Source organism: Salvelinus alpinus, chromosome 5, assembly GCF_045679555.1.
Source record: "Salvelinus alpinus chromosome 5, SLU_Salpinus.1, whole genome shotgun sequence".
Classification (NCBI taxonomy): Eukaryota; Metazoa; Chordata; class Actinopteri; order Salmoniformes; family Salmonidae; genus Salvelinus; species Salvelinus alpinus.
The window spans coordinates 23,692,229-23,717,169 of record NC_092090.1 but is presented as its reverse complement, the minus strand read 5'-3'; the positions used below and the strand labels follow the sequence as shown (position 1 = coordinate 23,717,169).

General features: G+C 45.8%; 1 protein-coding gene across 6 annotated transcripts; it reads left to right on the top strand.

The window, feature by feature from the left end:
* Nucleotides 1-1,675: 1,675 nt before the first annotated feature.
* secisbp2l (SECIS binding protein 2-like) lies at nt 1,676-24,892 on the top strand. 6 transcript variants are annotated; one of them, XM_071401029.1, is made up of 19 exons: nt 1,676-1,905; nt 7,361-7,539; nt 10,381-10,561; nt 10,794-10,949; nt 11,151-11,292; nt 12,694-12,911; nt 13,858-13,882; nt 14,004-14,116; nt 14,207-14,350; nt 14,639-14,746; nt 14,892-15,059; nt 15,312-15,453; nt 15,983-16,170; nt 16,258-16,471; nt 16,756-16,921; nt 20,332-20,552; nt 20,876-21,030; nt 21,192-21,411; nt 21,519-24,892. In XM_071401029.1, the coding sequence occupies exons 1-19, from the start codon at nt 1,888-1,890 to the stop codon at nt 22,130-22,132; spliced, it is 3,372 nt and encodes a 1,123-aa protein (XP_071257130.1). In that variant the 5' UTR covers nt 1,676-1,887; the 3' UTR covers nt 22,133-24,892. The 6 variants fall into 6 exon arrangements, with proteins under 6 accessions (XP_071257130.1, XP_071257129.1, XP_071257131.1 ...); XM_071401028.1 differs by having other exon boundaries at nt 11,136-11,292; nt 14,210-14,350; XM_071401030.1 differs by having other exon boundaries at nt 11,136-11,292; nt 16,258-16,390.
* Nucleotides 24,893-24,941: the final 49 nt, after the last annotated feature.

Sequence of the window (24,941 nt, the reverse complement as noted above, 5' to 3'; positions counted from 1 at the left end):
TACATACTTTGGTTGGAGCAATTAAAACTTTTGGCAAATCGGTTAGGACATCTACTTTCTGCATGACAAGTGATTTTTCCAACAATTGTTTACAGACAGATTATTTCACTTATAATTCACTGTATCACAATTCCAGTGGGTCAAAAGTTTACATACACTAAGTTGACTGTGCCTTTAAACAGCTTGGAAACTTCCAGAAAATGATGTCATGGCTTTAGAAGCTTCTGATAGGCTAATTGACATCATTTGAGTCAATCGCAGGTGTACCTGTGGCTGTATTTCAAGGCCTGCCTTCAAACTCAGTGCCTCTTTGCTTGACATCATGGGAAAATCAAAAGAAATCAGCCAAGACCTCAGAAAAATAATTTTAGACCTCTGCAAGTCTGGTTCATCCTTGGGAGAAATTTCCAAACCTGAAAGGACCACGTTCATCTGTACAAACAATAATACGCAAGTATAAACACCATTGGACCACGCAGCTGTCATACCGCTCAGGAAGGAGCTGCGTTTTGTCTCCTAGAGATTAATGTACTTTGTTGCGAAAAGTGAAAATCAATCCCAGAACAACAGCAAAGGACCTTGTGAAGATGCTGGAGGAAACGGGTACAAAAGTATCTATATCCACAGTAAAACGAATCCTATATCGACATAACCTGAAAGGCCGCTCAGCAAGGAAGAAGCCACTGCTCCAAAACTGCCATAAAAAAGCCAGACTACGGTTTGCAACTGCACATGGGGACAAAGATTGTACTTTTTGGAGAAATGTCCTCTGGTCTGATGAAACAAAAATAGAACTGTTTGGCCATAATGACCAGTGTTATGTTTGGAGGAAAAAGGAGGACGTTTTCAAGCTGAAGAACACCATCCCAACCGTGAAGCACGGGGGTGACCGCATCATGTTGTGGGAGTACTTTGCTGCAGGAGGGACTGGTGCACTTCACAAAATAGATGGCATCACGATGGAGTAAAACTATGTGGATATATTGAAGCAACATCTCAAGACACCAGTCAGGAAGTTAAAGCTTGGTCGCAAATGGGTCTTCCAAATGGACAATGACCCCAAGCATACTTCTAAAGTTGTGGCAAAATGGCTTAAGGACAATTGGAGTGGCCATCACAAAGCCCTGACCTAAATCCTATTGAAAATGTGTGGGCAGAACTAAAAAAGCGTGTGCGAGCAAGGAGGCCTTACAAACCTGACTCAGTTACACCAGCTCTGTCAGGAGGAATGGGCCAAAATTCACCCCACTTATTGTGGGAAGCTTGTGGTAGGCCCAAAACGTACCCAAAACGTTTGACCCAAGTTAAACAATTTAAAGGCAATGCTACCAAATACTAATTGAGTATGTAAACTTCTGACCCACTGGGAATGGGATGAAAGAAATAAATGCTGAAATAAATCATTCTCTCTACTATTATTCTGACATTTCATATTCTTAAAATTGTGGTGATCCTAACTGACCTAAAACAGGTAATTTTTACTAGGATTAAATGTCCTAGTTTAAATGTATTTGGCTAAGGTGTATGTAAACTTCCGACTTCAACTGTAGCTGCTCTACTCAAAAAAATAGATATACTTTTTGCACAGTAGGCCTATTATGGTCCATCAAATCTTATCAGTGACAGACGCCGAAGGCAAAGACGAACAATGTTTGAGACTGTGGGCTTTCCGTCGCAGATGACCATCTCTTCTGCCATTCCATTTCTACGTTGACACATTCAGAGCTAGCCGAGCTAGCTAGGCAGCAACAGTTCAACTAGGCAGAGGTAAAACAGGGTGTGTTTCACACAAATGTCTCAACATTTACAATGAAGAAAATTAAATCGCCTATATCTTGACGACCACTGCGTGCTCAATGACGGTCTGCCGCGGTCTCAGCGATTGACATGGACTCTTGTGATAAGGTAAAGAGGGATTTTCTCTGCGAAGTAATGACGGACCCGATTATGTCTGGTAACAGGGCACTACTAGCTTTAGTTAGCTAATGGGAAAACGAAGCTAGCTAGCTAGGCCCAAAACGTATCTGCAGGTAATAATGTCCCTTTAATGTTTTAGAAGTGTCAGTGATTTTACCCGATGTTTGATTATTGTCAATGATTTGTCATCTAACTAGATCGCTACGCGTATTGGGCACGCGTGTAAGTAAAGGCAAGTGAACTAACGTTAGCTGACTGGCTAACTAGCCAGTTAGCTAAGCAGCTTTTATACGCATGTCATTTTGGATGGACAATATCTCATCTGTTCTCCCTGATTTGCTGATCTATGTTCTAGATATGTTTTAATTGAGGCTAACTATATTGAGTATCTAACTAAACTAGTTACAGTACTTATACTGTCACAATGTGTTGACATTAGTGACAGTTCATGTCAACATATCGGTTGACATGAACTGACTTAGCTATCTGGGGAACTTTGATGTTTGACACACAGTTAAATAACTAGCTAGATAGTTATTATAATACGGACCAGGGTAAGTTAACTAGCTAGGTAGTGAACAGTTACCCGAAACTTCCAGTCTGCAGTGTGTGTGTGGTAGATTGTTGACAACTAACTAGTCAGCTGATTCGCTCTGGAGGAATGTCCGGTTCTTTTGCATTTGAATCACATTCCAGTGAGTGACTCCTGCTGCGCATAGAGTAACTTAACTATGATGCAAGTTAGCTACTCTATTATGTGGTCTGACTTACTGTAAGCACCCATTTTTAAAATGTCAGATTTTTCACTGGGCTTAATTCCATGATAGTATATGGCACCATAGTTTAGGCCACAGAAGGCTGCCGTCTAGTTTACTGCAGGGTATTGTTTTCAGCTGGCTATTTCTTGAACTGAGTTGTTGGTTAAGGGCTTGTAATCGGCGCGTGTGACAAATAAAATGTGATTTGATTTGGATGAATCCCTCCTGTGTCACCATCAAATGCCACATAAGCTGAGTTTTGGTCCACAGTGATGTAATGATGGTGCATGGGCGATTTCAAGGACCCAAGATGGTTTCATGCTTGTGACTTTAATATATTTTTCAAAATGTAGTGTACATGCACACGCTCGAGCTCGCTCATCCACCCACCACTCTCTATTGCTCCCTCTCTTGCCCCCTCCCATTCAACAACAGTAAAAGAACAATACAACGTCTCTTTTTCCAGCTGAGAATGTTAGAAGACAATGAATCAGAGACAAAAGCTTGAAAGGACAAAGGGTTTGATGGTTGATGGCCCAGTAGTCCCACCCAGTTTTGCCAGGCCAGTGCTGCTCTGGCTTTTTCACCACACATCTGGAGCTGAGCTCAACTTATAGGAGCAATTAGGGTTAAGTGCCTTGCTCTAGGGCACATCGACAGATTTTTCACCAAGTCGGCTCGGGATTCGAACCAGCCAACTTTCAGGGTGACTGGCCTTACCCTCTAACCGCTAGGCTACCTGCTAATGCATCTTCCATAAACGCTGCTCTTCCATAATTGCTGCTATTCTCTCTCTTCCTCTAACACGCATACACACACACGCCAACCGGCAGCCTTTTCCACAATCGCTGCTATTCTCACTCACATCCCAGGCGCTAATCAATCAATCACATACAACTCAGTCTGAACAAACAACATACACCTTCACACCAGCGGAATGGAGAATGGCACCCAGAGCTAAAGAACCCAGACCTGGACACAGCCAGGGACTCCCTGTCCGAGTCTCCCCCAGCCATGGCACACACATTGGGAGGTTTGGAGTCTCTTTTCCCTGGTGGACTAGGGCTGGAGCCCTACAGCAACTGACTCTGTTGTAGCTAGTTGTGTAATTGGCTTATCCTGGTTGGGCCACCGTCCTCACTCCTCACCTGATCCTCTCAGGCCTAATCCTGTAACATCACCTATAGCTAGCCAGGCCTACTTCCTGTAACATCCCTCGTACAAAGTAACCAACCCCCTCACCCCGCCCCTCACCTAAAGTTTAAATTGACCAACTTCTCTATCAGTATCCTTGTCATCTAAAGTAACACAACCAACCCCTCTGTTTTGTGTAACTAACTTCACCTAATTATCTAAAGTAACCAGCTCTCTTTAGAGTAGACCTAACCATCAAACCTCATATGGAAACAAAGCATGGTTCATTTAAAATGTCAGATTTTTCACTAGGCTTAATTCCATGACAGTATATGGCACCATAGCTTAGGCCACAGAAGGCTGCCGTCTAGTATACTGCAGGGTATTGTTTTCAACTGGCTACGTCACCCCTAGCGCTCTGTGTTGACCAGTCAGGACCCCTGGATCTCTCAGATGTCAGCCCACACTGCCCACTGACAGTACAGTAGCACTGGGAAACAATGGCGGTGTGTGTGGTGTGTGCTCACTGCTGTACTGATGCTGGATTCATACATTCCGACCCTGGCTGGGAGAATGGAGTGTCTTTGTGTCGTGAACTCGTGTCAACTCTCCCTCTTCCTCTCAGAATGAAAGGGGGGATGAGGTTGATCTATCCTCTGACCGCAGCTGCCCGCCCCAGTGATAGGTCTGGACTCCATCTCAAATGGCACCCTATTGGGCTCTGGTCAAAAGTAGTGCACTTTGAAGGGAATAGGGTGCCATTTGGGACTCAAGCAGCAAGTCCCGATGTGTTAGCTGGGCAGGAAGGCCTGTGATTCAGTCAACATGATGTCAATGGTCAGTTTTGATAAGAAGTGAACCTAGATAAACAGTCCAATGGTCATGACTTAGTAGTCAGACCCATTTCAGTGTTTCCATATCAGTGTTTAAAGTCTGCTGAAGCAGCATTCACCAGGACTACAAACAAACACAAATGAATTAAATTGATAGCAAAATGTGATTTGGTCGGGGCAACAGAGCAGGGTGGGGGGGTGAGGAGAGGGAACAGTGGGGAGGGGTTTCTTCAGTTTCACCCAGAGCCCACCCAGAACCCACCCATCCAGACAGACTTGTAAAAGCTCATTGAGAGTGCTTTGACTACATTCCTTTAAGACACTGAGCTGCTTGACCTGTTGTAAATATTTCCAGCTCCAGTTATAAATATTTTCCAGCTTTGACCCAGGCTGTCACCCTGTTGCTGTCCCATCTAGTGGCCTACAGTATCTTTCCACTCCTCCAATCCACTGATGATACCAATACTAGAGCAGTATGCTGCATCTCATCTGACGTATCCAAACCCTGGAGGACATTGTTTGAAACAATGGATAATTGTCATCCTTTGTATTTTATTTTCAGAGAGGTAGGCCTCTGTTGACTTGACATGATACTGTGGTTTGTGATGTGTAGGCTAGCTGTACAGGTATGTTTGACACATACTTTGTTTGACACATACATTTTATGATGGATATTTTATGACCTGTATTATTTTTACATTTCATCACAGCCCTCCTCCCCTCCACACACCCACGCACACCACACACACACACATACATACCACACACGCATACCACAAACCACCACCTCTGTCCCTGTGGCATGATGGCAATAGAGGTAGACCCACAGAATTAAGTAGAACAATTGAATTAAAGGATCTTTGTGTAGGCCGGGTCCTAGTTGACGTTGTCTTTAGAGACCTTATGTAACACATAGTTAGCTACTAGTGTGATCTCTCTGGGAAGAATGAGCAGCTAAATATAGCTGGCCCATAAAGTCCTCCTGAAGATGCTGGGTGACTGAGTCATTACTACCCCGGCTCTGCTGGTTGCTCTCTGGTGGCTCTGAGGTGAAGTTTCCCCTAGGTACAGATCTAGGATCAGCTTCCCCTCCCCCAATCCTAACCTAAACCAATAGTGGGGGAAATGCAAAACTAACTCAAGATCAGCATCTAAGGGGCAACTTCAGGGCCAGACTTGGACCAGGCAGGGCCATAGGAAAGGAATGTCTCGGGACAGAATGCTGATGGTAGGAGTGCTACCTAGCGTTTAATGTTAGTGGTAGCTGGTAGGGAGAGGGGCTCTTTGGATGAAAGGAGCAAAAAAAAATACCAATGAAGCATAACAGTTCCAAGGCACTCCCTAAAAATGCTGTATTGTGGTGGCCTACCTTAATAGGAAGGGTTAGGCTAAAAGCACAGGTATTGGACTGTGTGTTCTTAGGCCCTCAGTCAGTCATGTTCTCTGAGTACAAGGAAACAGTACTCTGCTCTCCACACCACTCTGATCTGATCAGTGTCAGACTAACCAGGATGTGTTTCTATTGCACCAGGTTACATGTTGCTGTGTCTGTCTGCTACACTCACACATCTCCTGATCACACAGCTCTAAGGTCAACACTTTGTTAGGCTTTCATCGTCTGTGACCGAATTGGCACCCTATTCCCTATATAAGTAAGTAGCCTTGTCCACATTAAAACAGCCCATAGCGCAGGAGACTATCGCCTGGTTCGTTAGGCAGCTTGATGTACTGTAGGTAGCCAGGTAGCCTAATGGTTAGAGCGTTGGGCCAGTAACCGAAAGGTTGCAAGATCGAATCCGTTACCTGAGAAGGTAAAAATCTGTCATTCTGCCCCTGAACAAGGCAGTTAATCCACTGTTCCTAGGTCGTCATTGTAAATAAGAACCAATTCCTAACTATCTTGCCTAGTTAAATTAAAAAATACCCCTGGGCAGGATGCTAGGTTATGTGCCCTGGTCAAAAGTAGTTCACTATTGTAATAAGGTGTATTTTCAGAGACAGCCATTGACTCCAACTCTCCATTCTCAGACCCAGTGAAAAGTTGTGTCTCTTGTTGCCAGTTGTTTCATTTGTCGTGAAGGAACCAGGTCTGTTGTTTTGGCTGTGTCGTGGTGATGTTGCCAGATGAAGTCATGAGTTATGTTAATAATTAGTCTAGCCTGGCTTCACCCAGCGAGCTGCTCCTTAGGTAACATGCCTACTCAGACTTTGTGGTCCAGTCATATAGCCTAGGGCTGTCAGTCTCTTAATCAGATATCAATGTTTACTACTGACTGACAGCCTACTCTCCAGTCCTGTTTGATTGATCTTAGACCTAAATGTCTATGGATTGTTGATGGATCATTGATGTCACCCCTTGGGTTACTAAAATAACTAAGTTCCAGGAAGACTTCACACCGTGAGTGTGCTGTTGGTACCAGCTGATCTTTGTCCTTGTCCATTTCTCCCTGATTGGCCCACATTCACCTGAACATAACCTCATATGGGGTCACTTGAACTGCTCTTCTTTTGGCACAACAGTGAGAGGTCTATCACTCCTGAGTCTGTCTGGTGCATTGCGAGGTGATCCTGTCCAGTCAGGTTATGTCCTGTCTTGTCTGGTTATGTCTTGTCAGGTTATGTCTTGTCCAGTCAGGTCTTGTCCTGTCAGGTCCTCTCCTCTCCTGTCAGGTCCTGTCTGTGACGTCCGTGTCTGACTGCCTCTGTCTCTCCTTGCAGGATGTGAAACTGTCAGCTGAAGTGGAGCCGTTTATCCCACAAAAGAAAGGTCTGGAAGGAGCGCTGGTCACCATGAGCCTGTCTGGAGGAGGAGAAGGAGGAGGGGGGGTGGAGCCCACCCCTATCCCCAACTACCTCATCACCTGCTACCCTTTTGTCCAGGAGAACCAACCCAACAGGTAGGTACATCACCCTATATAATGCACCCTACATCTTATAGTCCCTAAATCATGCACCCTACACCCTATATAATAGTCCCTAAATCATGCAGCCTACACCCTATATAATGCACCCTCCATCATATAGTCCCTAAATCATGCAGCCTACACCCTACATAATGCACCCTATATAATGCACCCTTCATCTTTTAGTCCCTAAATCATGCAGCCTACACCCTACACACTAAGGGCAGGTTTCCTGGACACAGATTAAGCCTAGTCCTGGATTAAAAACCATATTCAATGGGGAATTTCTGAGCACATGCCTTTTCATTCAAAACTAGGCTTCATCTGTGTCTGGTCAACTAAGAGCCTGAGGTGCGACTGTCACTGATATAATGAATCTGTATTAGAAGTACCCTGCCTCTGTCCCTGAGCCGCTGACAGTTAGCCTAGCATTAGCTCGGAAAGAATCTCCATGTAGTCCAGTAATATTCCTGTTTCTGACACTCCAGGAATGTGTCCATGTCAGTGGGAAAACTGATGGGGTCTTCCTTCTGATTCACCTAAGGAAACCCCCATAAACAGTGTGAGTGTTACACACAGCTAGGCTGTGAATGATCAGTTACCACCCAGGGATGTGATCAGGGCATAAAAATATACCAGGCACTCCGATTTATTTTACCAGTCAAAATATTTTTTCCTGTACATGTATATAAAAACACACCAAAAACAGATGACCATGCTTTGTAACGTTTCTAAAACAAGAAATGTGATATTGCTCAATTTCATTTTTTGTGACTGGATTTTTTAAAACCAAAATATCATAGACAAATTGTTTAGCTGGCCCTTTAAGGGCAGGAGGTAACCTTGGTGTGTGAGATTTGGGATCTGACTCTTTGCTATCAGTTGAAGCAACGGACTCAAACTAACGTTGAAAAACTACTGAACTTGTGAGCAAGACAATGTAAATAGCCAAGAAACACGAGGACAAAGTCTCACTTTGTAGACGTTTGTAGAAATTAGACCAACTTTTATGCCTGTGCACAGTGCCTCCAAAAATTAATCTATCAGCATTTCACTCAGTGCCTACAGCTGCGCCAGATGGGACATACAGTTGAAGTCAGAAGTTTACATACACCATAGCCAAATACATTTAAACTCAGTTTTTCACAATTCCTGACATTTAATCCTAGTAAAAATTCCCCGTCTTAGGTCAGTTAGGATCACCACTTTATTTTAAGAATGTGAAATGTCAGAATAATAGTAGAGAGACTGATTTATTTCAGCTTTTATTTATTTCATCACATTCCCAGTGGGTCAGAAGTTTACATACACTCATTTAGTATTTGGTAGCATTGCCTTTAAATTGTTTAACTAAGGTCAAACTTTGCGGGTAGCCTTCCACAAGCTTCCCACAATAAGTTGGGTGAATTTTGTCCCATTCCTGCTGACAGAGCTGGTGTAACTGAGTCAGGTTTGTAGGCCTCCTTGCTCGCACACGCTTTTTTAGTTCTGCCCACACATTTTCTACAGGATTGAGGTCAGGGCTTTGTGATGGCCACTCCAATACCTTGACTTTGTTGTCCTTAAGCCATTTTGCCACAACTTTAGAAGTATGCTTGGGGTCATTGTCCATTTGGAAGACCCATTTGCGACCAAGCTTTAACTTCCTGACTGGTGTCTTGAGATGTTGCTTCAATATATCCACACAATTTTCCTCCCTCATGATGCCATCTATTTTGTGAAGTGCACCAGTCCCTCCTGCAGCAAAGCACCCCCACAACATGATGCTGCCACCCCCGTGCTTCACGGTCGGGATGGTGTTCTTCGCCTTGCAAGCCTCCCCCTTTTTCCTCCAAACATAGTGATGGTCATTATGGCCAAACAGTTCTTTTTTTGTTTCATCAGACCAGAAGACATTTCTCCAAAAAGTACGATCTTTGTCCCCATGTGCAGTTGCAAACCGTAGTCTGGCTTTTGTATGGCGGTTTTGGAGCAGTGGCTTCTTCCTTGCTGAGCGGCCTTTCAGGTTATGTTGATATAGGACTCGTCAACTTAGTGTATGTAAACTTCTGACCCGCTGGAATTGTGATTAAGTGAAATAATCTGTCTGTTAACAATTGTTAGAAAAAGCACAAAGTAGATGTCCTAACCAACTTGCCAAAACTATAGTTTGTTAACAAGAAATTTGTGGAGTGGATGAAAAACGAGTTTTAATGACTCCAACCTAAGTGTATGTAAACTTCCCACTTTAGCTGTAGGATTGATATTTCTTTGTGGAATTAGCAGCTATGAAACAAAATAGTTGAAATACTTTGAAAACAGATACTGCAACATTTCCTGAACACTAACTCACATGTGCTCAGACTTGACTTCTGACTTTTTATTCAGGAATGTAATGCTCGCACTGTAGAGCCCTGCACATTGACCACCCGCCAATGGGGTTGGTGAAATATACATTTTTACCCGCAGGTGTCGGGTGTTAATTTTATGCCCTGGATGTGATCGAGAGCTGTATACCTGTGTGTGTGTCCTGTGCGTTTCTCTTTGTCAGGGGTGATCTGCCTCATGCTGCACGTTCCTTTCTTCGTTTCCTTCCTGTCTGTTTTGAATAGCAGGAAGTGGTCTGCGCTCTAGACCGCTGGCTGTGAAAATGTCAGCTGGATCCTTATCAGCCAGTGCCACACACACACACACACACACACAGTCAGCTCTACACTGATAGCAGTGTAACAAGCTTTGTCTTAATTTGACACAGTTGTCCCTGGCCTCCTCTGGGTATATTAGTCCTAATATGTTGCAGTATATTCATACAATCATCACTCCACCAATCATTTCTCCTCTCCCTCCCCTCTACAGACAACAGCACCACATGTATAGCGGAGGAGGGGACCTGCGCTGGCAGCAGCCCAACCCCAGCCCAGGTGGTCCGTACCTAGCTTACCCCATCCTGTCCTCCCCCCAGCCTCCAGTCTCCAACGACTACACCTACTACCAGATCATGCCTGCCCCCTGCCCCCCCATGATGGGCTTTTACCAGGTAGGTAGCTGAAATGTTAGGTGGTTAGAGGCAGACCAGTAGTCAGAAGGTTGCTAGTTCAAGTCCTGGGCGAGGAGATATAACAAGGAAGTGAATTAGCAACCCGGAGGGCTGCTGGTGTCAGATCCCAGGTACTATTCACCGTCAATGGGCCCTGTAGCATGGTAGGTAGTGGAGTGTGTGTGAATGTTTGTCACAGCTGGAAAATACAGTTGTTCTGTTCCTCTACCAGCCCTTCCCAGGAACGTACGCCGGGCCCCTGCAGCCTGGCGTGGTAAACCCTGTATCAGCTGACGTCAGCGAGAGACCGGCCCCTCTCGGACAGGTGTTTGGACTAGCTAATCAGAGAGGAGGGAGGGGCATGGTCAGACCTGCCGTTCTACCCAAGGTAAGAGGTTAGAGGTCAAACATGTTATTCTGCTGGTCTACCCTAATACAAGGTGCTCAGGTCCATACATAATTTTTACATTATTGATTACATTATCAATTAATACCATCAATGAATGAATTCATTAATACCATTAATTGGGTCGTATAACGTCAATATACAAAATAATGTTTCATGTTATTATAGTCCATGTTCTATCAGCAACAGCAGGTGGGGTTGTGTCAGCCCCTGAGGGCCAGGAGGCCCCCTATGAGGACTGTAGCTGTCCAGAAGGAGGTGTGTTCCTCGGGGCCAGACGGACGGACCAAGACAGTCCTACTGGTGGACGCTGCCCAACAGACTGGTACGTATATAGACCAGTAACATACCAGTAACGTGGTAGAACCAGTAACATATGCTAGTAACAATATCAGTAATATTCTAGTACCAGCACCAATACTAGTACATTCTAATACATTCTAGTACTAGTTGAGCTCAGGATTTGACTCAGGTTTGCATTGCCAAACCCTGTATACTGGTCTAAAGTATGTCCACAGATGAATGACGGGCCTAACTCTTCTCTAACTTCTGTACAGGGTTGTATACTGACTGTATGTACCTGACTGTGGTCTAAGCCTTCATTACAGTATAAAAGCTTTACATAATGAAACTACAGTCAACCACAGAGCATCTAGATCCTACTGAGCTGAGAGAACAGGTTTACAATGATGACACTTCATCATATTGAGACACTATGGCTAGGTTTACACAGTCAACAACAGAGAATCTAGATCCTACTGAACTGAGAGAACAGGTTTACAATGATGACACTTCATCATATTGAGACACTATGGCTAGGTTTACACAGTCAACAACAGAGAATCTAGATCCTACTGAACTGAGAGAACAGGTTTACAATGATGACACTTCATCATATTGAGACACTATGGCTAGGTTTACACAGTCAACAACAGAGCATCTAGATCCTACTGAGCTGAGAGAACAGGTTTACAATGATGACACTTCATCATATTGAGACACTATGGCTAGGTTTACACAGTCAACCACAGAGCATCTAGATCCTACTGAACTGAGAGAACAGGTTTACAATGATGACGCTTTATCATACTGAGACACTATGGCTCCGTTTACATAGGCAGCCCAGTCTGATATTTATTTTGTTGACCTAATTTGTCTTTTGACCAATCAGATCAGCTCTGAAAAAGATCTGATGTGAAAAAATCTTATGTGATTGGTCAAAAGACAAATTAGTTGAAAGAATATCAGAACTGGGTTGCCTGTGTAAACGGAGCCTATGATACCCATCCTGCTGGGAAGACAGAAGGAATGTAGAGTTTCCGGTTGGAGAGGTCTACTCTGCACGTGTGCAGTACGTGTTGTCCTCTGTGACACCTCTGGCTGGGGGAATAACGCTACTCAATGCGACTAAGAGTTAGATCCACAATGAGATGGACATCACATTGGTTGTTAACCAGTAAAGGTGCAATAAGCATCTAAATACTACTTCTCTGCTTGCCACTGCTTCTGCCTGCTCTTTGGGGTCAAAGCCGGGTTACTGTAGAGCACTTTGGGACAACCGTTGATGTAAAAAAAGGGCTTTAATAAATACATTTGGGGCTGGTTTCCTGGACCAAGATTGTCTGGTCCTAGACTAAAAAGATATCTCCATTTTAAATATCTCTGTCGTCCAAGGACTAGGCTTAATGTATTGATAGATTGATCTGTGATATCTGTCTGCCTGTAGACTTCCCAGGGGACAGTGCATGTGGTCGTGGTGCGGAACGGGAGCAGGCCAGCCCCCTGCTGTGGAAGAACCTTCCCCGGAGAAGGCGGGCCTCGCACCCTGCCGAGAGCTCCAGTGAGGCGGACATCGACAGCGACAGCGGATACTGCAGCCCCAAACACAACCAGCAGGCCCCGGGCGCTACACAACACACTGCCCACGCTGCTGTAGCTCCTACGGTAAGCCCCCCTTTAACCCTAACCATTTACTACTTTATAGTACTGTTAACTACTGTAAACCCAAACACTACTGTAGCCCCGGGGCTCCAGAACACTCTACCACAGCTCCTACGATGGTAGGCCCTATCCCTTACCCTAACTCTATAGTACTGTAGCCTCAAACACAAGGTAACCCTGACCCCAGACCTAGCTATAACCTAACCTTCACCTGCATGACTGAAGTGAAATATCTGACATGCTTCTTCCCTCTCTCTCTCTCTGTCTCTGTGTCTCTCTCTCTGTCTCTCTGTCTCTCTCTCTGTGTCTGTCTCTCTCTGTGTCTGTCTCTGTCTGTCTCTGTCTCTCGCTCTGTCTCTGTGTCTCTCTCTGTCTCTGTGTCTCTCTCTGTCTCTCGCTCTGTCTGTCTCTGTGTCTCTGTCTCTGTGTCTCTCTCTGTCTCTCGCTCTGTCTCTGTCTCTGTGTGTCTCGCTGTGTCTCTGTCTCTCTCTCCCTGTCTCTGTGTGTCTCTCTCTCTGTGTCTGTGTCTCTGTGTCTCTCTCTGTCTCTGTGTCTCTCTCTGTCTCTGTGTCTCTCTGTGTCTCTCTCTGTCTCTGTGTCTCTGTCTCTGTGTCTCTGTCTCTGTGTCTCTCTCTGTCTGTCTCTGTGTCTCTCTCTCTCTGTCTCTGTCTCTCTCTCTCTGTCTCTCTCTCTCTGTCTCTCTCTCTCTGTCTCTCTCTCTCTGTCTCTCTCTCTCTGTCTCTCTGTCTGTGTCTCTGTGTCTCTCTCTGTCTGTGTCTCTGTGTCTCTCTCTGTCTCTGTGTCTCTGTGTCTCTCTCTGTCTCTGTGTCTCTCTCTGTCTCTGTGTCTCTCTGTCTCTGTGTCTCTGTCTCTGTCTCTGTGTCTCTCTCTGTCTGTGTCTCTCTCTGTCTCTGTGTCTCTCTCTGTGTCTCTCTCTGTGTCTCTACAGGGAGTGGATGCAGGTGTAATGACAGGTAGGCTTTGTCTTTATGATTCATCATTTGATTTCTGATAAGAGAGATGATTACATTGCCTTTCCCCTTGGCTGTGTCCTGTATTACCTTTGTATTTGTCTCTCTCTCTCTGTGTGTGTAGCGGTAAGCTGGGTGAACGTAGCGTCTCAGGCCTCTCAGAGGCCGTGGTCAGACAACAGGACCACCCCGTTCCAACGGACAGGGAAGACCCCTGATCAGAGAAACTACTCGCAGGTACAATGGGCCTCTGAGGAAATCTTGACCTCACCTGGGCAACTGTAATTAAATCTCTGACTGACCCTCTCACCCCCAATCCCCCCCCAGCAGGACTTCCATGCAGGGTACTCAGGGGGGCGTTTCTGTTCTAACCCCACCCCCGCAGACAGCAACTGTGGTCTGCGGCAGAGACGGCTCCAGCCCGGACTGGGCCCTGGGACGGTGCTTGCTCCTGAGCCCCTCTACTTTGAGGTGGGAGATATCTACATGAAATTCTGTATTTGACAATATGCATTTTAGTTGGAATCAAATCCTTACTTGAGATACAACTGTCATGTAAATCCTGTATCTCCATTAATAGGAGATTTCAGTTCTTCATGTATCTGTTTGTTTCCATCTTGGTCACTGTGTATTAGGAGTTAGTGAGGCTGTAGATGTAGAAAAGCTGAGGTATTGTGTGAACTAGTCCTCAGTCAGTGTGTAATGGTATGTTACAGCTGTACAAGTTAGGTGTTTGGTCAATTCTAAAGTCTGTTTCAGGATGAGGATGAGTTTCCAGAGCTGGTCTCAGGAGGGGCACAGAGGAACATCAAACCAGACCCTAACCCTTCCCAGAACCAACACCAGTCCAAACTAACCAAGAACCTGGTGAGAGACCGGCTAATCTCTCCTTCCTTCCTTCCTTGAGAATTTCACTTGTTTTTTGTTTTTTTTTGCACCAAAATGAGTAGAAAGGTTGACCACAAAACAATCTATCCCAGTAGTAACCCCGTCCCCCTCCTCCTCTCTCCAGCTGGATAACCTTCCAGAGAACTCTCCCATCAACATCGTCCAGACCCCCATCCCCATCACCACCTCCGTCCCCAAGAGGGCCAAGAGTCAGAGGAAGAAGGCCCTGGCCGCTGCCCTGGCTACAGCACAGGAGTACTCTGAGATCAGCATGGAGCAGAGGAAACTACAGGTACCAGCATACAATATCTTAGCTAGCTAGGAAACTACAGATACCAGCATGCACTGTCAGCTAGGAAATTACAGTTAGCTAATCACAGATAACTACAAGCACCAGCAAGCATTCTGTTAGCTTTTCACAGAAAACTACAGATACCCGCATGCACTGTCAGCTAGTCATAGCGCAGGACTATAATGGAAAAACGGTTGCTAGTTGTATTGTACTACTATGAGTGTGCTGAGCCAGTGTTGCTGTTCCCTGTAGGAGGCACTGACCAAAGCAGCAGGGAAGAAGAGTAAGACTCCAGTCCAGTTGGACCTGGGAGACATGCTGGCTGCTCTGGAGAAACAGCAGCAGGCCATGAAGGCTCGACAAATAACCAATACTAAACCACTGTCCTTCACAGGTACACACTGCACACACACACTGCACACACACACTGCACACACACACACACACACTGCACACACTACACACATACACACACCGCACCCTCACACACACACACACACTGCACCACACCTCACACACACACACACACACACACACACACACACACTGCCCCACACACACACACACACTGCACTGCACTCCACACACACTGCACCGCACCCCACACACACACTGAACCTCACACACACACACACACACACACTGCACCACACCTCACTCACACACACACACCGCACCCACACACACACACACCCACCCACACACTGCACCGCACCACACTCCACACACACTGCACTGCATCCCCCCACACACACACACACACACTACACCGCACCCCACACACACACACACACTACACCGCACCCCCCACACACACACACACACTGCACCGCACCACACACACCGCACCCCACACACTGCACCGTCACTCACCCTTTCTCTCTCGCTCTCTCTGACTGCCCTCTCTCTCTCTCGCTCTCCAGTGGGTACAGCAGCCCCGTTCCATGGTTCAGGTGCCGGGCCGGGAGCAGGGTCAGGTATAGTATCAATGTTGAAGGCCCAGCAGGCCCACTCTGCCCCCCTCAACATGCTGGACTCCAGCGCTCCACGCCTGAAGAGAGGGAAGGAGAGAGAGATCCCTAAAGTCAAACGACCCACCGCCCTGAAGAAGGTGAGAGGAGGAGAGGATAGATCTCAATGTGTGTCTGAGGGGGAAGGGGTGTGTTGGTCTAACCCAGTCTCTGTTCTCTCTGTGTAGATCATTCTGAAGGAGCGTGAGGGGAAGAGGGGGAAGGGGTGTGTGGATCAGATTGCTACCAGCCAGGAAGAACAGGGAGAAGAGGAGCTACACTTCACTGACGACCTCACACGGGAACCTGCCTCTCAGGAGGGTAGGTACCAGGTCAGGGGTCAGAGAGAGGAGGAGCTACACTTCACTGACGACCTCACACGGGAACCTGCCTCTCAGGAGGGTAGGTACAGGGTCAGAGAGAGGAGGAGCTACACTTCACTGACGACCTCACACGGGAACCTACCTCTCAGGAGGGTAGGTACAGGGTCAGGGGTCAGAGAGAGGAGGAGTTACACTTCACTGATGACCTCAAACGGGACCTTGGCAGAGTTTGCTCATTTTAGACCATTCCCTTGGTCTTAAAGTGAATTCTTGCAAATCTAATGGTCCTACTGATCTGCGTGTATGACGTGGTGTTGTCTAATATACCCCCCTGTGATATTCTGCACCGTCTGTTTCCTGTAGAGAACGGTCTGAGCGTGCCCAGTGATGACGCGTCCCTGTCCCCGGCCAGTCAGAACTCTCCGTACAGCATCACGCCTGTTTCCCAGGGATCCCCTGGCTCCTCCGGCATCGGCAGCCCCATGGCCTCTAACGCCATCACCAAGATACACAGCCGCCGCTTCAGAGAGTGAGTCTCTCTCTCTCTCACACACACACACACACACACACACACACACACACACACACACACACACACACACACACACACACACACACACACACACACACACAGAAATGGCTTGGTACTGAGAATCCTAGTGGTTCAAATGTCACACACTCATTTGGTGGGTTAGCAACACAGAAGCATTTAGTAACATAAATATCTATCCGCCCAATGGGTGTTTAGAGCAGGGCTATACAATAAGGACTTGTACGTACACACAGACAGGCACTGCTTTGTTTATTAATGTCTTGGGCTGTAGGCCCTTTGTCTCATTCCAGCCCTTAAGCACTGTGTCAGACATCCTACTACCTCTCTATGCCTCTCCTCTCTTCCTCACACCATATCATACCATATCTACACCAGTGTTTCCCAATTCCTCCAGTCCCCCCAACAGTACACGTTGATGTAGCGCCGGACAAACTCACCTGATTCTACTCAGAGGGGATGATGTTTAGTTGAATCAGGTGTTTGTCTGGGGCTACAACAAAACTGTGTTGTTGGACTGGAGTTGGGAACCACTGAACTACACAATGGTGTGTGAGTGTTTTCTAATTGTGTGTGTTAACCTGTTTGTGTGTGTTCCTCTTAGGGTTGGGCCGATATATGATTACATCTAATATTGTGATATTTGACATTGACGATATATTGTGATGTGCAAGACTGTACTCTAATTGAAATGTACAAATCAAAACTGTGCATTTAAGGCTAAATTAATGAACTAAGCCTTGTTTTTTTGCCATACTACGATTATTTAATGATAATGTGACCAATATCGTAAATAAGATTCGGTCATTAACGGTGCAAAACGATTATATGGGATATCGCAGTATTTGGAGTAGCATATCATTGAAGAGGCCTCCCCAAATGTTACCTAACCCTAGTCCCTCTCTATCACTGTCTCCAAGTACTGTAACCTGGTGTTGAATAAGGACATGGTTAGCAGATGTTAATGCGAGTATAGAGAAATGCTTGTACTTCTAGTTCCGACAGTGCAGTAATATCTAACAAGTAATCTAACAATTCCACAACAAATACCTAATACACACAAATCTAAGTAAAGGAATGGAATAAGAATATATACATATAAATATATGGATGAGGGATGACCGAGCGGCATAGACAAGATGCTGTAGATGGTTTAAAATACAGTATATAAACTCAGCAAAAAAAGAAACGTCCTCTCACTGTCAACTGCGTTTATTTTCAGCAAACTTAACATGTGTAAATATTTGTATGAACATAACAAGATTCAACAACTGAGACATAAACTGAACAAGTTCCACAGACATGTGACTAACAGAAATTGAATAATGTGTTCCTGAACAAAGGGAGGGTCAAAATCAAAAGTAACAGTCAGTATCTGGTGTGGCCACCAGCTGCATTAAGTACTGCAGTGCATCTCCTCCTCATGGACTGCACCAGATTTGCCAGTTCTTGCTGTGAGATGTTACCCCACTCTTCCACCAAGACACCTGCAAGTTCCCGGACATTTCTGGGGGGAATGGCCCTCGCACTCCGATCCAACAGGTCCCAGACGTGCTCAATGGGATTTAGATCCGGGCTCTTCGCTGACCATGGCAGAACACTGACATTGCTGTCTTGCAGGAAATCACACACAGAACGAGCAGTATAGCTGGTGGCATTGTCATGCTGGGTACCACACGAGGGAGGAGGATGTCTTCCCTGTAACGCACAGCGTTGAGATTGCCTGCAATGACAACAAGCTCAGTCCGATAATGCTGTGACACACCGCCCCAGACATGACGGACCCTCCACCTCCAAATCGATCCCGCTCCAGAGTACAGGCCTCGGTGTAACGCTCATTCCTTCGATGATAAACGCGAATCCGACCATCGCCCCTGGTGAGCCAAATCGTAACTCGTCAGTGACAAGCACTTTTTGCCAGTCCTGTCTGGTCCAGCGACGGTGGGTTTGTGCCTATTTGCGACGTTGTTGCCGGTGATGTCTGGTGAGGACCTGTCTTACAACAGGCCTACAAGCCCTCAGTCCAGCCTCTCTCAGCCTATTGCGCACAGTCTGAGCACTGATGGAGGGATTGTGTGTTCCTGGTGTAACTAGGGCAGTTGTTGTTGCCATCCTGTACCTGTCCCGCAGGTGTGATGTTCGGATGTACTGATCCTGTGCAGGTGTTGTTACACGTGGTCTGCCACTGCGAGGATGATCAGCTGTCCGTCCTGTCTCCCTGTAGCGCTGTTTTAGGCGTCTCACAGTACGGACACATCTGCAGTCCTCATGCCTCCTTGCAGTATGCCTAAGGCACGTTCACGCAGATGAGCAGGGACCCTGGGCATCTTTCTTTTGTTGTTTTTCAGAGTCAGTAGAAAGGCCTCTTTAGTGTCCTAAGTTTTCATAACTGTGACCTTAATTGCCTACCGTCTGTAAGCTGTTAGTGTCTTAACGACCGTTCCACAGGTTCATTAATTGTTTATGGTTCATTGAACAAGCATGGGAAACAGTGTTTAAACCCTTTACAATGAAGATCTGTGAAGATATTTCGATTTTTACAAATTGTCTTTGAAAGACAGGGTCCTGAAAAAGGGATGTTTCTTTTTTTGCTGAGTTTACATATGAGATGAGTATGTAAGATATGTAAACATTATTAAAGTGGCATTATTAAAGTGACCTATTGATCCATTTCTTAAAGTGGCCAATGATTTCAAGTCTGTATGTAGGCAGCAGCCTCTCTGTGTTAGTGATGGCTGTTTAACAATCTGATGTATGTTTTAATATTAGTGTCTCTCTGTCTCCAGGTGTTGAATAAGGAGATGGATGAATGTGTTTATAATATTAGTGTGTGTTTCTCTCTGTCTCCAGGTACTGTAATCAGGTGTTGAATAAGGAGATGGATGAATGTGTTTATAATATTAGTGTGTGTTTCTCTCTGTCCCCAGGTACTGTAATCAGGTGTTGAATAAGGAGATGGATGAATGTGTTTATAATATTAGTGTGTGTTTCTCTCTGTCTCCAGGTACTGTAATCAGGTGTTGAATAAGGAGATAGATGAATGTGTTTATAATATTAGTGTGTGTTTCTCTCTGTCTCCAGGTACTGTAATCAGGTGTTGAATAAGGAGATAGATGAGAGTGTTTATAATATTAGTGTGTGTTTCTCTCTGTCTCCAGGTACTGTAATCAGGTGTTGAATAAGGAGATGGATGAATGTGTTTATAATATTAGTGTGTGTTTCTCTCTGTCTCCAGGTACTGTAATCAGGTGTTGAATAAGGAGATGGATGAATGTGTTTATAATATTAGTGTGTGTTTCTCTCTGTCTCCAGGTACTGTAATCAGGTGTTGAATAAGGAGATGGATGAATGTGTTTATAATATTAGTGTGTGTTTCTCTCTGTCTCCAGGTACTGTAATCAGGTGTTGAATAAGGAGATAGATGAGAGTGTGACGATGCTGCTGCAGGAACTAGTCCGGTTCCAGGAGAGGGTTTATCAGAAGGACCCCAGCAAAGCCAAGACCAAACGCAGACTGGTCATGGGCCTTAGAGAGGTCACCAAACACATGAAGCTCCACAAGATCAAGTGTGTCCTCATCTCACCCAACTGTGAGAAGATCCAGGCCAAAGGTCAGGGGTCATTCTTGTCATTAATCCTGGGTTATGTTTTTTGAAAAGGAGTGAACCCCAGAGTGTACTACTCAACCAGGTCCAATAAGAACACGGGGTTTTGTTTTTGCGGTTGCTAAGCATTTAGCTAGTGTGCCTAACTGAACATCACCCTGATCTTGGGGTGTGGGGTTCCAAATGCATGCTAAGTTTATGAATATTTCAAATATTCATCCCCAATCGCCATTTAAGTGTCCACCAGAGGGCGGCAGCATATTAATATGCTCAGCAAAGGCTGCATCAAATCTTATACATAACTAGTGATTGTGTGTTGTCTATTGCAGGGGGTCTAGATGAGGCTCTGTACAACGTCATAGCCATGGCCAGAGAACAGGAGATCCCGTTTGTGTTTGCTCTGGGTAGGAAGGCTCTCGGACGCTGTGTCAACAAACTGGTGCCGGTCAGTGTGGTGGGCGTCTTCAACTTCTCTGGAGCAGAGGTAAGACATTGAACACAACCTGTCTGCGTGTTTATAACACCTGTTAATACTGTAAGTTGGTGGGGGTTTTTACAGAAAAAAAGCAAATGGAAGTGTGTAAAGTCTGTCTTTCTCTTTCCCCTCTCCCCGTCCTCCACCCCTCCCTCTCCACCCTCCTCTAGGGTCTGTTTAACCGGTTAGTGTCTCTGACGGAGGATGCTCGTAAGTCCTACAAGGACATGGTGTCAGCGCTGGAGCAGGAGCAGGCTGAGGAGGCGCTGAAGAACGTCAAGAAGGTCACCCACCACATGGGCCACTCCAGGAACCCCTCCGCTGCCTCCGCCATCTCCTTCTGCTCCGTCATCTCTGAACCCATCTCTGAGGTCAACGAGAAGGAGTACGGTAAGAGATGACCCTGATCCCGACCTTTAACCCTGACTCTGACCCATCTCTGAGATCATAGAGGTCTCTCTTTACATGTGAATATAATCTGAAATGTCTCTCCTCAGAGACCAACTGGAGGAGTATGGTGGAGTCGTCAGATGGGCTGGAGCCTGTGGAGGCTAAACCCAGCCATCCTGCTGCTTCCTCTGGGTTGCAGAGAGACAACCAGCCCCCCTCCACCACCACCAACCGCAGCCCTTACTCCACTACCCTCCAGCTCAGAGCAGCCGTCCCTGCTCCAGGCTCAGGCCCGGGGGAGAGAGAGGAGGGCCGGGCAGACGACCGCTTGGAGCTGGCCTCCCAGCAGAGCACGGAGACAGGCAGTTTGGATGGGAGCTGCAGGGACCTCCTCAACTCCTCCATCACCTCCACCACCTCCACCCTGGTCCCCGGTATGCTGGAGGAGGCAGAGGAAGAGGAGGAGGAGGAGGAAGAGTACACACCAGAGCCCATCTCTGTGGAGGTGCCTGCGGTCATCAGCCGTATTGAGTGCTGGGTGTCTAAGACACTGGAGAACCTTCAGCTGGGGAAGAGCCAGGACAGCACAGAGGAGGAGGAGGAGGAAGAGGAGGAGGAGGGAGTGCAGAGTGAGGAGGAAGAGGAGTTGGATTCTGCTGATGTCACAGAGACTGGGCTGGAGAGGACGGAGAAGATGGAGGCCAATAATATTACTGGCTGATTAGACCTAATTCATCCCTCTCTTTCTCTCTCTCTCTCTCGCACTCTTTTTTGTTTCTTGCTAAGTTCGCTCTGTGTACACTCCATCACTTGTCTTCCTCGCTCCCCCCCTCTCACCTGTTCCCCTAACCTGCACTCTTTCACCTCTATCACACACTCTCACCCCCCCCCTCTCTCTTTCTCACAGTTGAACCAGCAACTCTCCTCTCTGTCTGTAACTTTGGACTTCAGACATTATCTCAGGAATCAGACCACACACACACACACACACACACACACACACACACGCACAGACCAACCTTCAAACTACAGACAGCAGTATCTCTCCTGGTCTCTCTGATGGATGGACTCCTCTGTTACTCTCATCCTCCTCTCACTGATGTGGACCTGAAACAACTGCCTCACCTAAACTGGTCTGGTCGGTCTGGCATCGACTGGTCTGGTCTGACATCGAATGGGCTTGACTGGTCTGGTCGGGCTAAGGGAAGCCCTGGTTCCCTTCCCACCACTCCAGGTTTCCCCGGGATAGGAAGAGGCTGTGAGGAGAGGCTTCCCCTCTGTCTGTCTGTATGACGCAGAGCCATGGAGATGATAGAACTGTCAATGAGACTGCTGACTATAAAGACTAACTAGAAGAGAACTCTCTCTCCTTTCAGAGCGCCACCCTCCCTCTGTCATCCCTGGGTTATTCATAGTGAAGGTCCGGTGGTTCAGTCCAAGCAGAAGGTTGCTGAGCCCCTGCAGGGCTGAGGGTTTACAGCTGGACGTGTGTGTGTCTCCGTCCCATCATCAAAAGACTTATGTTACATCCTTCCCATGTTTATTACCTTCATCTGCCTCCTCATATGTTCCCCCACTGGGTCGCTACAGCTTTATCTCAATACATTACAACTTCATTCTGTTCTGACCTGTCTGCGTTGTTTGTTCCCCCACTGGGTCGTCATAACATGCTCTGGGAGGGAGGAGCTTGCGTAGGATACTTATTGGTTGGTTGCTTGTGTATTTGTTTCCTATTGGCTTTAGGACTACCTGCAACCTGAGGTTAGTTTACGCCCATCACCTGGGCTGCGTTGTTCAGATAGAAAATATGATTGTGTAGAACAGCCATGCCTCTCTGACATGTAGAGGAATCACGTCAGCTCTATTCATGGTGGTTCTATCTGCAGCATGACCCTGATTGGATACACAGGCTGTCTCCCAAAACCAATCTAAAACCTTGTTAGGGTTACAAAATTCCCAGCTTTTCCAGGAATCCCGGTTGGAAGGTTCACAGACTCTGTTGGGAATAAGCAGAAAATACATAATCCTCCAACCTTGGAATTTCGGGAAAGTTGCTGGAATTTGTAAACCTACATGATGTGTTTCTGACATTGGTCAACCATCACAGTAATCATGTAGTATTTTCAGTGGGTGTGATTTAAAGGGACATCTCACCACTTTTTAACCTCATAGTCAATATCTCCAGGACCAAACCAATGTCTACTAATGTGAAAATGGCGTGTTAAAAAGTAATGGCGTGTCCCTTGAAAACATGAATGATATGACATGTCACATGACATATACTAACAGTATCTGAAACCAGAACAAATGTCTGATGTACATAACCTGTATAGCTGTTTCTGAGACTCTTTAACCTGTATAGCTGTTTCTGAGACTCTTTAACCTGTATAGCTGTTTCTGAGACTCTTTAACCTGTAATATTGATGATAATATTGTGTTAATCTGTTTGGGGTTGTTTTCTGAGTGGATTGTTTGTTGTTGTTGTTGCTAGCTGACTTCTGTGTTTTACTATAGCCCTCTGATTTAACTTGGTTTAGGTCCCAGTCCATTGACCGGTGGTAGCGTGTGTGTTTGTTGGGGTGGACAGGTAAATGTACTGTAACTAGCTATTATCAGAGACTATTTGGGTTTGAAACTGACAGGTAGTCCAACTTGACCCAGGACATGTGACTCACTAGTAACACAGGGGTCAAAGGGGGGAGCCACCACAGGAGCCTCTGAATATTCATGAAGTAATTATCCACCTCACCAGTTATAACCAAGTAAATATAATGTTTGAACTACAGTGTATTAAACACCCCAATCACCTTTTTCTTAAAGACATTTGATAGAAAAAAGATGAATAAGTTGATCATGTAATTTGATGGTAAATGATATAGAAATCAAGCTATGTATTATTATATGGAGGAGGATGCCATGTATAGGAGTGGCATGCTGGGTCATATGCAATATGAAGGAAGGAGGGATGAGAGAGGGAGTTGTGTAATAAATAGACAGTCAGGAGTTGGGTCAATTCATTTTCAATTCAGGAAGTGAATTGAAATTCAACTGACAAAAATGTAATTGAGAAAAAAAATGTATCTGTCAATTGAAAACGGACCATGTTTTCTACGAGGGTTTTCTGAATGAGCTGAATTGAGCCCTTCCTGATATAGGTGATAACGACGGTGTGTCTCGTACTAAAATGTACGCTGGCTGTGTGCAGGTTTCTCTGTAACTCATCAGTGTGTTTTGGAGCCATGACAACCAGTCCTTTGCACTATGTAAATACCATAATACTTGTAACAACCTTCTGGTAACTAATGTCAAAACAAAATGGTTGACTGAAGTAGCTTTTCTTTTCCCAGTGTGTCCCTGGTCTTTCTATGTCTCTTTCTGACTGTACAGGACTAGCAACATGTAGAGGCTTTTCTCACAACGTTACTGTTCTCTTCTTCATCTGGACTGATTAATAATGTCATTAAAATGTTTAAGTAAACTACATACACTCCTGTCTTTTATATTGTCTTGTCTATTTGTTGCATGTAAAT